Source organism: Oncorhynchus clarkii, chromosome 23 (genome assembly GCF_045791955.1).
Source record: "Oncorhynchus clarkii lewisi isolate Uvic-CL-2024 chromosome 23, UVic_Ocla_1.0, whole genome shotgun sequence".
Classification (NCBI taxonomy): Eukaryota; Metazoa; Chordata; class Actinopteri; order Salmoniformes; family Salmonidae; genus Oncorhynchus; species Oncorhynchus clarkii.
In genome coordinates this window covers 62,637,106-62,653,001 of record NC_092169.1, presented here as the reverse complement: position 1 = coordinate 62,653,001, position 15,896 = coordinate 62,637,106, and the positions used below count along the sequence as shown (strand labels likewise).

At 42.1% G+C, this 15,896-nt stretch overlaps 1 protein-coding gene across 3 annotated transcripts; it reads right to left on the bottom strand.

Annotated features, from left to right (window-relative positions):
• Positions 1-5,116: 5,116 nt before the first annotated feature.
• Positions 5,117-15,540, bottom strand: LOC139381567 (transmembrane protein 26-like). 3 transcript variants are annotated; one of them, XM_071125204.1, is made up of 7 exons: positions 15,260-15,540; positions 14,964-15,060; positions 14,551-14,640; positions 13,585-13,793; positions 11,669-11,748; positions 6,181-6,944; positions 5,117-5,710 (listed from the first exon to the last, which is right to left on the bottom strand). In XM_071125204.1, exons 1-6 carry the CDS (start codon positions 15,445-15,447, stop codon positions 6,682-6,684), a joined length of 927 nt encoding a protein of 308 aa, XP_070981305.1. In that variant the 5' UTR covers positions 15,448-15,540; the 3' UTR covers positions 5,117-5,710; positions 6,181-6,681. The 3 variants fall into 3 exon arrangements, with proteins under 3 accessions (XP_070981305.1, XP_070981306.1, XP_070981304.1); XM_071125205.1 differs by lacking the exon at positions 5,117-5,710 and having other exon boundaries at positions 5,771-6,314; positions 6,652-6,944; positions 15,260-15,536; XM_071125203.1 differs by lacking the exon at positions 5,117-5,710 and having other exon boundaries at positions 5,771-6,204; positions 6,322-6,944; positions 15,260-15,535.
• Positions 15,541-15,896: the final 356 nt, after the last annotated feature.

Here is a 15,896-nt window from a genome sequence, read left to right as displayed (position 1 = left end):
AGACATTATAGCTCCCATAACAGACCACAGAGTTAGAGACATTATAGCTCCCATAACAGACCACAGAGTTAGAGACATTATAGCTCCCATAACAGACCACAGAGTTACAGAGACATTATAGCTCCCATAACAGACCACAGAGTTAGAGACATTATAGCTCCCATAACAGACCACAGAGTTAGAGACATTATAGCTCCCATAACAGACCACAGAGTTACAGAGACATTATAGCTTCCATAACAGACCAGAGAGTTACAGAGACATTATAGCTCCCATAACAGACCACAGAGTTACAGAGACATTATAGCTCCCATAACAGACCACAGAGTTACAGAGACATTATAGCTTCCATAACAGACCAGAGAGTTGCAGAGACATTATAGCTCCCATAACAGACCACAGAGTTACAGAGACATTATAGCTCCCATAACAGACCACAGTTACAGAGACATTATAGCTCCCATAACAGACCAGAGTTAGAGACATTATAGCTCCCATAACAGACCACAGAGTTAGAGACATTATAGCTCCCATAACAGACCACAGAGTTAGAGACATTATAGCTCCCATAACAGACCACAGAGTTAGAGACATTATAGCTCCCATAACAGACCACAGAGTTAGAGACATTATAGCTCCCATAACAGACCACAGAGTTACAGAGACATTATAGCTCCCATAACAGACCACAGAGTTAGAGACATTATAGCTCCCATAACAGACCACAGAGTTAGAGACATTATAGCTCCCATAACAGACCACAGAGTTAGAGACATTATAGCTCCCATAACAGACCACAGAGTTAGAGACATTATAGCTCCCATAACAGACCACAGAGTTACAGAGACATTATAGCTCCCATAACAGACCACAGAGTTAGAGAGACATTATAGCTCCCATAACAGACCACAGAGTTACAGAGACATTATAGCTCCCATAACATACCACAGAGTTACAGAGACATTATAGCTCCCATAACAGACCACAGAGTTAGAGACATTATAGCTCCCATAACAGACCACAGAGTTAGTGACATTATAGCTCCCATAACAGACCACAGAGTTAGAGACATTATAGCTCCCATAACAGACCACAGAGTTACAGAGACATTATAGCTCCCATAACAGACCACAGAGTTAGAGACATTATAGCTCCCATAACAGACCACAGAGTTACAGAGACATTATAGCTCCCATAACATACCACAGAGTTAGAGACATTATAGCTCCCATAACAGACCACAGAGTTACAGAGACATTATAGCTCCCATAACAGACCACAGAGTTACAGAGACATTATAGCTCCCATAACAGACCACAGAGTTACAGAGACATTATAGCTCCCATAACAGACCACAGAGTTAGAGACATTATAGCTCCCATAACAGACCACAGAGTTAGAGAGACATTATAGCTCCCATAACAGACCACAGAGTTACAGAGACATTATAGCTCCCATAACATACCACAGAGTTAAAGACATTATAGCTCCCATAACAGACCACAGAGTTACAGAGACATTATAGCTCCCATAACAGACCACAGAGTTACAGAGACATTATAGCTCCCATAACAGACCACAGAGTTACAGAGACATTATAGCTCCCATAACAGACCACAGAGTTACAGAGACATTATAGCTCCCATAACAGACCACAGAGTTAGAGACATTATAGCTCCCATAACAGACCACAGAGTTACAGAGACATTATAGCTCCCATAACAGACCACAGAGTTAGAGACATTATAGCTCCTATAACAGACCACAGAGTTAGAGACATTATAGCTCCCATAACAGACCACAGAGTTACAGAGACATTATAGCTCCCATAACAGACCACAGAGTTACAGAGACATTATAGCTCCCATAACAGACCACAGAGTTACAGAGACATTATAGCTCCCATAACAGACCACAGAGTTAGAGAGACATTATAGCTCCCATAACAGACCACAGAGTTACAGAGACATTATAGCTCCCATAACAGACCACAGAGTTAGAGACATTATAGCTCCCATAACAGACCACAGAGTTAGAGACATTATAGCTCCCATAACAGACCACAGAGTTAGAGACATTATAGCTCCCATAACAGACCACAGAGTTAGAGACATTATAGCTCCCATAACAGACCACAGAGTTACAGAGACATTATAGCTCCCATAACAGACCACAGAGTTAGAGACATTATAGCTCCCATAACAGACCACAGAGTTAGAGACATTATAGCTCCCATAACAGACCACAGAGTTAGAGACATTATAGCTCCCATAACAGACCACAGAGTTAGAGACATTATAGCTCCCATAACAGAACAGACCACAGAGTTACAGAGACATTATAGCTCCCATAACAGACCACAGAGTTAGAGAGACATTATAGCTCCCATAACAGACCACAGAGTTACAGAGACATTATAGCTCCCATAACATACCACAGAGTTACAGAGACATTATAGCTCCCATAACAGACCACAGAGTTAGAGACATTATAGCTCCCATAACAGACCACAGAGTTAGTGACATTATAGCTCCCATAACAGACCACAGAGTTAGAGACATTATAGCTCCCATAACAGACCACAGAGTTACAGAGACATTATAGCTCCCATAACAGACCACAGAGTTAGAGACATTATAGCTCCCATAACAGACCACAGAGTTACAGAGACATTATAGCTCCCATAACATACCACAGAGTTAGAGACATTATAGCTCCCATAACAGACCACAGAGTTACAGAGACATTATAGCTCCCATAACAGACCACAGAGTTACAGAGACATTATAGCTCCCATAACAGACCACAGAGTTACAGAGACATTATAGCTCCCATAACAGACCACAGAGTTAGAGAGACATTATAGCTCCCATAACAGACCACAGAGTTACAGAGACATTATAGCTCCCATAACAGACCACAGAGTTAGAGAGACATTATAGCTCCCATAACTGAGGACAGAGTTAGAGACATTATACAGTGCATTCCCAAAGTATTCAGACCCCCTAATACTGCAGAAATGTTTTGGTATCCCCTTCCCCAGATCTGTGCCTCGACACAATCCATTCTCAGAGCTCTACGGACAATTCCTTTGACCTCATGGCTTGGTTTTTGCTCTGACTTGAACTGTAAACTGTGGGACCTTATATAAACAGGTGTGTGCCTTTCCAAATCATGTCCAATCAATTGAATTTACCACAGGTTCACTCTAATCAAGTTGTAGAAACATCTCAAGGATGATCAATGGAAACAGAATGCACCGGAGATCAATTTCAAGTCTCATAGCAAAGGGTCTGAATACTTATATATTTAAGGTATTTCTGTTTTTGCTTTGTCATTAGGGGGTATTATGATGTCATTAGGGGGTATTGTGATGTCATTAGGGGGTATTGTGATGTCATTAGGGGGTATTATGATGTCATTAGGGGGTATTATGATGTCATTATGGGGTATTGTGATGTCCTTATGGGGTATTTTGATGTCATTAGGGGGTATTGTGATGTCATTAGGGGGTATTATGATGTCATTAGGGGGTATTATGATGTCATTAGGGGGTATTATGATGTCATTAGGGGGTATTGTGTGTAGATTGATGAGGAAAACGGGCTGTAATGTAACAAAAGGTGGAAAAAGTCAAGGGGTCTGAATATTTTCTGAATGCACTGTATATTCCAAAATGTTATAACCACCCATATATAATCACCCTTCAGCTCCCCTCAACCCCTCCCATCTATCTCTGACCACCATCCAGTCCCCCCCTTCAGCTCCCCTCAACCCCTCCCATCTATCTCTGACCACCATCCAGTCCCCCCTTCAGCTCCCCTCAACCCCTCCCATCTATCTCTGACCACCATCCAGTCCCACCCTTCAGCTCCCCTCAACCCCTCCCATCCATTTCGTTTATATTTGTCATATAGTTTTTTTCTCAACTGTGCTGTGATGTTTCACACAAGTTCTAAAACGTTCTATTCTCATAGTTTCTACAGATTGTAAATGAAAGATAAAATATTTGTACAGTACTTGATTGAACTGCTAAGGCAACGCTTGGCCATACATTCAACTGTTGATTAAAATAAAGATGCAGCATAATACAACGACATGGAATTACATTCTTCTGTTATGAGCGTTGCTACTATCTAGCTATACTGACTACTGATTAAAACCATTCACTGACATTCCCCACACAGGCTGTACAAATCATTTGCTTACCACCCCAATAGATCCACAAACAATGCAATCGCCATCACTCTGCCTTATCCCATCTGGACAAGAGGAATACCTATGTAACAATGCTGTTCATTGACTATAGGTCAGCATTCAACACCACAGTACACTCCAAGCTCATCATTAAGCTCGAGGCACTGGGTCTGAGCACCGCCCTGTGCAATTGGGTCCTGGACTTCCTGACGGGCCGCCGCCAGGTGGTGAAGGTAGGTAACAACACCTCCACTTCACTGAACCTCAACACTGGGGCCCCACGGGGGGACGAGACAGCCTACAGGGAGGAGGTGAGGGCTCTGGGAGTGTGGTGCCAGGAAAATAACCTTTCACTCAACGTCATCAAAACAAAGGAGATGATTGTGGAAACAGCAGGGAGCACCCCCCTATCCACATCTACAGGACCGCAGTGGAGAAGGTGGAAAGCCTCAAGTTCCTAGGCATCACATCACTGACAAAATGAAATGTTCCACCCACAGTGTGGTGAAGGTGCAACAGCTTGGCACCTAAAACCCTCAGACACTTTTATAGATACACAATTGAGAGCATCCTGTCGGGCTGTATCACCGCTTGGTACGGAAACTGCACCTCCCACAACCGTAGGGCTCTCCAGAGGGTAGTGAGGTCTGCACAACGCATCACCGGGGACAAACTACCTGCCCTCCAGGACACCTACACCACCAGATGTCACAGGAAGGACAAAAATATCAAGGACAACAACAACCCAAGCCACTGCCTGTTCACCCCATTACCATCCAGAAGGCGAGGTCAGTACAGTTGCATCAAAGCAGGGACCGAGAGACTGAAAAACACCTATCTCAAGGCCATCAGACTGTTGAACAGCCATCACTAGCACGGAGAGGCTGCTGCCTACACAGACTCGAAATCATTGGGCAATTTAATAAATGGATCACTAGTCACTTTAATAATGTTTACATATCTTGCATTACTCACCTACACACTCTTAGTCTATGCCGCTCTGACATTACTCACCCATATATTTCTATATTCCAATCCTTTACTTAGATTTGTGTGTATATGTTGTGAAATTGTTAGATATTACTGCACTGTAAGGGTTTTGACTTGATGTTATTGTTTATAGGGGTGCCAGGTAGGTTGTGCCTACCAGAGAAAACATTGGTTTCTCCTTTTAGTTTGGGAGGGAATGAGTCCCATCTGGTCCGTCAAGTCTACACCAATACAAAGGACTTGTGTAAAAGTCAGGATGGAAATACACTTTTCATAAACCCTTAAAACATTGAAAAGAACTTCAAAAACAACTATTCTTTTGTGTGTTGTATTACCAACAAATGATCACACACACATAACAATATAACACAATGAGTTCTGGTTCCTCCAGAATGTCCTGTACCTCGGGCCTAAAAGAGTCCAGCCCGGTAAAGGACTGTTAAAAATCCAGACAGACACCTCTGCTGTCAGCCCTCTACCACCCTAACCCAGAGATATTTATCAGTTCAGACAGACACCTCTGCTGTCAGTGTTACGATTTTCTTTAGGTGAAGGAGAGTCAGACCAAAATGCGGCGTGGTTATTTAGATACATCTTTAATGAAGATGAAACACGAACAATACAAAAACCATAAACGTAAAAACCAAAACCGCCTAAACTGGTGCAAACTAAAACAGAGACAGGAACAATCACCCACGAAACACTCAAAGAATATGGCTGCCTAAATATGGTTCCCAATCAGAGACAACGATAAACACCTGCCTCTGATTGAGAACCACTCCAGACAGCCATAGACTATGCTAGAACACCCCACTATACCACAATCCCAATACCTACGAAAACCCCAAGACAAAACACACCACATAAATAAATCCATGTCACACCCTGGCCTGACCAAAATAATAAAGAAAACACAAAATACTAAGACCAGGGCTTGACAGTCAGCCCTCTATCCACCCTAACCCAGAGATATTTATCAGTTCAGACAGACACCTCTGCTGTCAGCCTTCTACCACCCTAACCCAGAGATATTTATCAGTTCAGACAGACACCTCTGCTGTCAGCCCTCTACCACCCTAACCCAGAGATATTTATCAGTTCAGACAGACACCTCTGCTGTCAGCCCTCTACCACCCTAACCCAGAGATATTTATCAGTTCGCAGGAGAGCAAAAACAGTGTTTCCAACGGCGCAGTTTAATCATAAAAACCACCGGAAAACAGAACAATCAATAAATGGTACAAAAACCCGTCTCACACCAGCATAACGTGCACAAGCCCTTACAAACATCATTACGGACAAGGACATGGGGTTAAATAAACAACATGTAATGAATGGAATTGGAACCAGGTGTGTGGAAAGACAAGACAAAAAACTAATGGAAAATGAAAGGTGGATCGGCGATGGCTAGAAGACCGGTGACGTCGACCGCCGAACGTCGCCCGAACAAGGAGAGGGACCGACTTCGGAGGAAGTCGTGACAATAACCCCAGATCAACCTGAAGCCTTGTAGTCGCAGTAGATGGCAAACAGACGGTAGAAGTTCAGAATGACCACCAGGAAGTTCTTGATGGTGAAGAAGATGAGCATGTGGTGTATGACGTGGAAGTAGAGGATGAGGGTGAGGCGGACCACCAGGAAGGGTCCGTCCTGGACGAAGAGGCTCTCCACCATGCTCCAGATATCTGTCCTTAGTCTGGCCAGCAGAGACACACCCTGGTCCCCCTCTGAATATTCATCAGGTCTGGAGGTAGACACTGGGGAGAGAAGAGACATTGGTCAGCTGGTCATGTGGGATAAGTTAGTGACATTGAAATCCAGAATCTGTGTCTAAATATCGCCATATACATACATACTGACTGAATAAAATAAATATAAATATATTTGCAGTGGGGTCCCAAGAAATTCTGGTGGAAAATATTGTCATTACCATAAATCCCTGTATAACAGAGCAATAACATTATGGTTACCATAAATCCCTGTATAACAGAGCAATAACATTATGGTTACCATAAATCCCTGTATAACAGAGCAATAACATTATGGTTACCATAAATCCCTGTATAACAGTACAATAACATTATGGTTACCATAAATCCCTGTATAACAGAGCAATAACATTATGGTTACCATAAATCCCTGTATAACAGAGCAATAACATTATGGTTACCATAAATCCCTGTATGACAGAGCAATAACATTATGGTTACCATAAATCCCTGTATAACAGAGCAATAACATTATGGTTACCATAAATCCCTGTATAACAGAGCAATAACATTATAGTTACCATAAATCCCTGTATAACAGAGCAATAACATTATGGTTACCATAAATCCCTGTATAACAGTACAATAACATTATGGTTACCATAAATCCCTGTATAACAGAGCAATAACATTATGGTTACCATAAATCCCTGTATAACAGAGCAATAACATTATGGTTACCATAAATCCCTGTATAACAGAGCAATAACATTATGGTTACCATAAATCCCTGTATAACAGAGCAATAACATTATGGTTACCATAAATCCCTGTATAACAGAGCAATAACATTATGGTTACCATAAATCCCTGTATAACAGAGCAATAACATTATGGTTACCATAAATCTCTGTATAACAGAGCAATAACATTATGGTTACCATAAATCCCTGTATAACAGAGCAATAACATTATGGTTACCATAAATCCCTGTATAACAGAGCAATAACATTATGGTTACCATAAATCCCTGTATAACAGAGCAATAACATTATGGTTACCATAAATCCCTGTATAACAGAGCAATAACATTATGGTTACCATAAATCCCTGTATAACAGAGCAATAACATTATGGTTACCATAAATCCCTGTATAACAGTACAATAACATTATGGTTACCATAAATCCCTGTATAACAGAGCAATAACATTATGGTTACCATAAATCCCTGTATGACAGAGCAATAACATTATGGTTACCATAAATCCCTGTATAACAGAGCAATAACATTATGGTTACCATAAATCCCTGTATAACAGAGCAATAACATTATAGTTACCATAAATCCCTGTATAACAGAGCAATAACATTATGGTTACCATAAATCCCTGTATAACAGTACAATAACATTATGGTTACCATAAATCCCTGTATAACAGAGCAATAACATTATGGTTACCATAAATCCCTGTATAACAGAGCAATAACATTATGGTTACCATAAATCCCTGTATAACAGAGCAATAACATTATGGTTACCATAAATCCCTGTATAACAGAGCAATAACATTATGGTTACCATAAATCCCTGTATAACAGAGCAATAACATTATGGTTACCATAAATCCCTGTATAACAGAGCAATAACATTATGGTTACCATAAATCTCTGTATAACAGAGCAATAACATTATGGTTACCATAAATCCCTGTATAACAGAGCAATAACATTATGGTTACCATAAATCCCTGTATAACAGAGCAATAACATTATGGTTACCATAAATCCCTGTATAACAGAGCAATAACATTATGGTTACCATAAATCCCTGTATAACAGAGCAATAACATTATGGTTACCATAAATCCCTGTATAACAGAGCAATAACATTATGGTTACCATAAATCCCTGTATAACAGTACAATAACATTATGGTTACCATAAATCCCTGTATAACAGAGCAATAACATTATGGTTACCATAAATCCCTGTATAACAGTACAATAACATTATGGTTACCATAAATCCCTGTATAACAGAGCAAGCAGAAATGTGTATTCTGTAGCACAAACTCAAAAAAGTTCTGGAGAATAAGAGCACCTCCTCCCAGCTGCCCACTGCACTGAGGCTAGGAAACACTGTTACCACCGATAAATCCACAATAATTGAGAATTTCAATAAGCATTTTTCTACGGCTGGCCATGCTTTCCCCCTGGCTACCCCTACCCTGGTCAACTGCCCGGCACCCTCCACACACCCCATTTCTCCTTCACCCAAATCCAGATAGCTGATGTTCTGAAAGAGCTGCAAAATCTGGACCCCTACAAATCAGCCGGGCTAGACAATCTGGACCCCCTCTTTCTAAAATTATCTGCCGAAATTGTTGCAACCCCTATTACTAGCCTGTTCAACCTCTCTTTCGTATCGTCTGAGATTCCCAAAGATTGGAAAACTTCCGTGGTCATCCTCCTCTTCAAAAGGGGGAGACACTCTAGACACAAACTGCTACAGACCTATATCTATTCTACCCTGCCTTTCTAAGGTCTTTAAAAGCCAAGTTAACAAACAGATTACTGACCATTTCGAATCTCACTGTACCTTCTCCACTATGCAATCTGGTTTCAGAGCTGGTCATGGGTGCACCTCAGCCACGCTCAAGGTACTAAAAGATTTCAGAACCGCCATCGATAAGAGACATTACTGTGCAGCCGTATTCATCGACCTGGCCAAGGCTTTCGACTCATTTACAAAATAGCCTCCAATTCTCTACTCAACAAATTGGATGCAGTCTATCACAGTGCCATCCGTTTTGTCACCAAAGCCCCATATACTACCCACCACTGCGACCTGTATGCTCTCGTTGGCTGGCCCTCACTACATACTCGTCGCCAAACCCACTGGCTCCAGGTCATCACCAAGTCTCTGCTAGCTAAAACCCCACCTTATCTCAGCTCACTGGTCACCATAGCAGCACCCACCCATAGCACGTGCTCCAGCAGGTATATCTCACTGGTCACCCCCAAAGCCAATTCTTCCTTTGGCCGCCTCTCCTTCCAGTTCTCTGCCAATGACTGGAACGAACTGCAAAAACCTCTGAAGCTGGAGACTCTTACCTGCCTCACTAACTTTAAGCGCCAGCTGTCAGAGCAGCTCACAGTTCCCTGCACCTGTACGTAGCTCATCTGTAAATAGCCCATCCAATCGACCTCATCCCCATTCTGTATTTATTTATTTATCTTTCTCCTTTTCACCCCATTATCTCTACTTGCACATTAATCTTCTGTACATCCTACCATCCTACCATTCCAGTGTTTAATTTAATTTTTATGGAATGGTCTGCCTATCCATGTAAGAGACGCAAACTCGGTCTCAACCTTTAAGTCTTTACTGAAGACTCATCTCTTCAGTGGGTCATATGATTGAGTGTAGTTTGGCCCAGGAGTGGGAAGGTGAATGGAAAGGCTCTGGAGCAACGAACCGCCCTTGCTGTCTCTGCCTGGCCGGTTCCCCTCTTTCCACTGGGATTCTCTGCCTCTAACCCTATTACAGGGGCTGAGTCACTGGCTTACTGGGGCTCTTTCATACCGTCCCTGGGAGGGATGCGTCACTTGAGTGGGTTGAGTCACTGATGTGATCTTCCTGTCTGGGTTGGCGCCCCCCCTTGGGTTGTGCCGTGGTGGAGATCTTTGTGGGCTATACTCGGCCTTGTCTCAGGATGGTAAGTTGGTGGTTGAAGATATCCCTCTAGTGGTGTGGGGCTGTGCTTTGGCAAAGTGGGTGGGGTTATATCCTTCCTGTTTGGCCCTGTCCGGGGGTGTCCTCGGATGGGGCCATAGTGTCTCCTGACCCCTCCTGTCTCAGCCTCCAGTATTTATGCTGCAGTAGTTTATGTGTCGGGGGGCTAGGGTCAGTTTGTTATATCTGGAGTACTTCTCCTGTCCTATTCGGTGTCCTGTGTGAATTTAAGTATGCTCTCTCTAATTCTCTTTCTCTCTTTCTTTCTCTCTTTCGGAGGACCTGAGCCCTAGGACCATGCCTCAGGACTACCTGACATGATGACTCCTTGCTGTCCCCAGTCCACCTGGCCGTGCTGCTGCTCCAGTTTCAACTGTTCTGACTTATTATTATTGGACCATGCTGGTCATTTATGAACATTTGAACATCTTGGCCATGTTCTGTTATAATCTCCACCCGGCACAGCCAGAAGAGGACTGGCCACCCCACATAGCCTGGTTCCTCTCTAGGTTTCTTCCTAGGTTTTGGCCTTTCTAGGGAGTTTTTCCCTGCCACCGTGCTTCTACACCTGCATTGCTTGCTGTTTGGGGTTTTAGGCTGGGTTTCTGTACAGCACTTTGAGATATCAGCTGATGTACGAAGGGCTATATAAATACATTTGATTTGATTTGATTTTGATAATTCCCTGTAGAACAGAGCAATAACATTATGGTTACCATAATTCCCTGTAGAACAGAGCAATAACATTATGGTTACCGTAATTCCCTGTATAACACAGCAATAACATTATGGTTACCCTAATTCCCTGTATAACACAGCAATAACATTATGGTTACCATAATTCCCTGTATAACAGAGCAATACCATGATGGTTACCGTAATTCCCTGTATAACAGTACAATAACATTATGGTTACTGTAATTCCCTGTATAACAGAGCAATAACATTATGGTTACCGTAATTCCCTGAATAACAGAGCAATAACATGATGGTTACCGTAACCATAAGAAGAGCCAGGATATAAACACACAGTACCTGACAGGTGGAGAGGAAACTGGAACATACTCCACGTCCAGACTCCGAGGATGACGTACACCATGCTGGGACTGCTGTCCCTGTGGGAGACATGGTTTAACAGTGTTAAGGGTGTGAAGCTGCAGAAACATTCACATGTATGTTTCTCTGCACTGGTACTATAGCCTGGGTCCAGTCTGTTTCTGTTCCTAATGGAATTGTCATGGTACTGTAGCCTGGGTCCAGTCTGTTTCTGTTCCTAATGGAATTGTCATGGTACTATAGCCTGGGTCCAGTCTGTTTCTGTTCCTAATGGAATTGTCATGGTACTATAGCCTGGGTCCAGTCTGTTTCTGTTCCTAATGGAATTGTCATGGTACTATAGCCTGGGTCCAGTCTGTTTCTGTTCCTATTGGAATTGTCATGGTACTGTAGCCTGAGTCCAGTCTGTTTCTGTTCCTATTGGAATTGTCATGGTACTGTAGCCTGGGTCCAGTCTGTTTCTGTTCATTATGGAATTGTCATGGTACTATAGCCTGGGTCCAGTCTGTTTCTGTTCCTAATGGAATTGTCATGGTACTATAGCCTGGGTCCAGTCTGTTTCTGTTCCTAATGGAATTGTCATGGTACTGTAGCCTGGGTCCAGTCTGTTTCTGATCCTATTGGAATTGTCATGGTACTGTAGCCTGGGTCCAGTCTGTTTCTGTTCCTAATGGAATTGTCATGGTACTATAGCCTGGGTCCAGTCTGTTTCTGTTCCTATTGGAATTGTCATGGTACTGTAGCCTGAGTCCAGTCTGTTTCTGTTCATTATGGAATTGTCATGGTACTGTAGCCTGGGTCCAGTCTGTTTCTGTTCCTAATGGAATTGTCATGGTACTGTAGCCTGAGTCCAGTCTGTTTCTGTTCCTAATGGAATTGTCATGGTACTATAGCCTGAGTCCAGTCTGTTTCTGTTCCTAATGGAATTGTCATGGTACTGTAGCCTGAGTCCAGTCTGTTTCTGTTCCTAATGGAATTGTCATGGTACTGTAGCCTGGGTCCAGTCTGTTTCTGTTCCTAATGGAATTGTCATGGTACTATAGCCTGGGTCCAGTCTGTTTCTGTTCCTAATGGAATTGTCATGGTACTATAGCCTGGGTCCAGTCTGTTTCTGTTCCTAATGGAATTGTCATGGTACTATAGCCTGGGTCCAGTCTGTTTCTGTTCCTAATGGAATTGTCATGGTACTATAGCCTGGGTCCAGTCTGTTTCTGTTCCTAATGGAATTGTCATGGTACTATAGCCTGGGTCCAGTCTGTTTCTGTTCCTAATGGAATTGTCATGGTACTGTAGCCTGGGTCCAGTCTGTTTCTGATCCTATTGGAATTGTCATGGTACTGTAGCCTGGGTCCAGTCTGTTTCTGTTCCTAATGGAATTGTCATGGTACTATAGCCTGGGTCCAGTCTGTTTCTGTTCCTAATGGAATTGTCATGGTACTGTAGCCTGGGTCCAGTCTGTTTCTGTTCATTATGGAATTGTCATGGTACTGTAGCCTGGGTACAGTCTGTTTCTGTTCATTATGGAATTGTCATGGTACTGTAGCCTGGGTCCAGTCTGTTTCTGTTCATTATGGAATTGTCATGGTACTGTAGCCTGGGTCCAGTCTGTTTCTGTTCATTATTGAATTGTCATGCCAAGAGTGCAGAAACAGACTGGCACCCAGGCCACATATAATGTCTACTGACTTAAAATATCTACATCAAACAGTATCTCTGAGGTTAAGGGTTAGGGGTCGGGGTTAAGGTACTGACTTGACATTAGACAGTATCTCTGAGGTTAGGGTTAGGGGTTAGAGGTCAGGGAGTGTCTCTGAGGTGAACTCCAGGATGCCAGGTTATGGTTAGGGGTTAAGGGTTAGAGTTTAGGGGTTAGAGGTCAGGGTTTAGGGACTCACTTGACATCCAACAGTGTCTCTGAGGTGAACTCCAGGATGTCAGCGGCAGTGCCTACGAAGATGAGGAGGAGCTGAGACAGTTCATCCCTGGTCACCCCTCCTGCAACAGGGAGCAGCCACTTCCCTATGACCAGCAGGATCAACAGGGTCTGGTGCAGGGCCAGGATCCAGTCGTTAGCGCACACTGACGACAACAGAGATACTGAACCCTGTTGGGCCAAGCAGAGAGACACATAGTGGTTAGTATAACTGATTAGAGGTTATTAATGGCTAGGTAACTCCAACCAGAGAGACACATAGTGGTTAGTATAACTGATTAGAGGTTATTAATGGCTAGGTAACTCCAACCAGAGAGACACATAGTGGTTAGTATAACTGATTAGAGGTTATTAATGGCTAGGTAACTCCAACCAGAGAGACACATAGTGGTTAGTATAACTGATTAGAGGTTATTAATGGCTAGGTAACTCCAACCAGAGAGACACATAGTGGTTAGTATAACTGATTAGAGGTTATTAATGGCTAGGTAACTCCAACCAGAGAGACACATAGTGGTTAGTATAACTGATTAGAGGTTATTAATGGCTAGGTAACTCCAACCAGTGTTGTTATTATTAAAGATCAGTATCTCAAAATCTCCCTTAAAAAACATGAATGAATGTTTTCTAAGAGGTTAAGGGAGAGCCCAGTTCAGGCCAGGGGAGGGTACTACAGCCAGCAGCAGAGTCTGCCACATGAATAAAAGTCCTGTGTGACTAAGCTTGTAATAGTTTTTATTAAGGGTTGTTTAGTTAAAAAACAACTTCTGTAGATGTATTTTAGTTATAAAAAGTCAGAGCTCACAATAAAGTATTTGAGGTGCACCAGCAGCATTACCAAACAAACTGGTGTTAAAGACAGCCTCTGTCTAGTTAGGCCTGTAGGAAAAACCTGCAGGACACAGGAAACACTGTGGCTTCTGCCCACCTGGAGTAACGTCTCGCTGCCATTGGTGGAAATCCCTCTCCACATGTTTAACAGGCTCTTTATGTTTTCAGATGAATACAGTTTGTCACACTGAGGATGAACAGACATACAGTACACAAGTTAAATTGATACGATACTATGTGTTCTAGCCTACAGTATGGACAATAGAAAAGAAACAGCATCATTTACACACAGTATATGATTTCATTCACCATCATTTACACAGAGTACAGTATATGATTTCATTCACCATCATTTACACAAAGTACAGTATATGATTCCATTCAGCATTATTTACACAGAGTACAGTATATGATTTCCGCTCATTATGCAAGTTACAAATAAATGTACAACTAAAGTAAAGGAATAAATGATTAAAAATCCTAAATAAAACAGAACATCAAAGTCCTTACCCTGGAATCAGTAGCTTTGTTCTGTTGATGATGTAACTCTAGAATCCACAGAGATGGAATGATACTGATGAGGAACAGGAAGATGGCAGGAGAAAACCTGGAGACAGGGAAAGATAACATGAAAAGGTATTAAAAACAAACAGTCAAGGCTACTAAACTTTTAAAAAAAAAGTAATTTCACAGTTCTATGCTACTTAGATTTACCATTTACAATCCTGTAATTTCACAGTTCTATGTTATTTAGATTTACCATTTACAATCCTGTAATTTCACAGTTCTATGTTATTTAGATTTACCATTTATAATCCTGTAATTTTTTTCTCTTCAGGGTTAAAATCATCTCGACAACCAGAGGAAGATAAAGGATCGTCAAGAACCAATAAAGAGCATTATTCTTAACCCAGACCACCCTCCATACTCCTATCAGAGAGATGAGGAGGAATAGCGACCGGGTAACAACCGCACAGATAAACTTCACTATCATCTTTTTGTCTGGGTCGGAGAAATACTATACAACTCCAGCTGCCTCATTAACGGGGCATGCTTCTAGTCTGCTCGCTGTCAGCCACTTCACCACACCGTTGAAAAAGTGACCGTTTAGGCACGCCTCCGCACAACGAATACCCAATGCGTGCTGCCGGTGGCAAAATGCTGCGCTTGACGCGCGACATTGCAAAGCAATTAGTTGAGTAAAAGTAAATGTTACATGTTTAAGGGAGTTGCATGTAGGAAGTATTATTATACGGTGCATTCGGAAAGTATTCAGACCCGTTTCTACATTTTGTTACGTTACAGCCTTATTCTAAAATTGATACAATTCTTTTTTTTCTCATCAATCTACACTACACTACACCATGATGACAAATCGAAAAGTTTTTTAATTTGAGCAAATGTATAAAAAATTAACACATAAATACCTTATTTACATTAGTA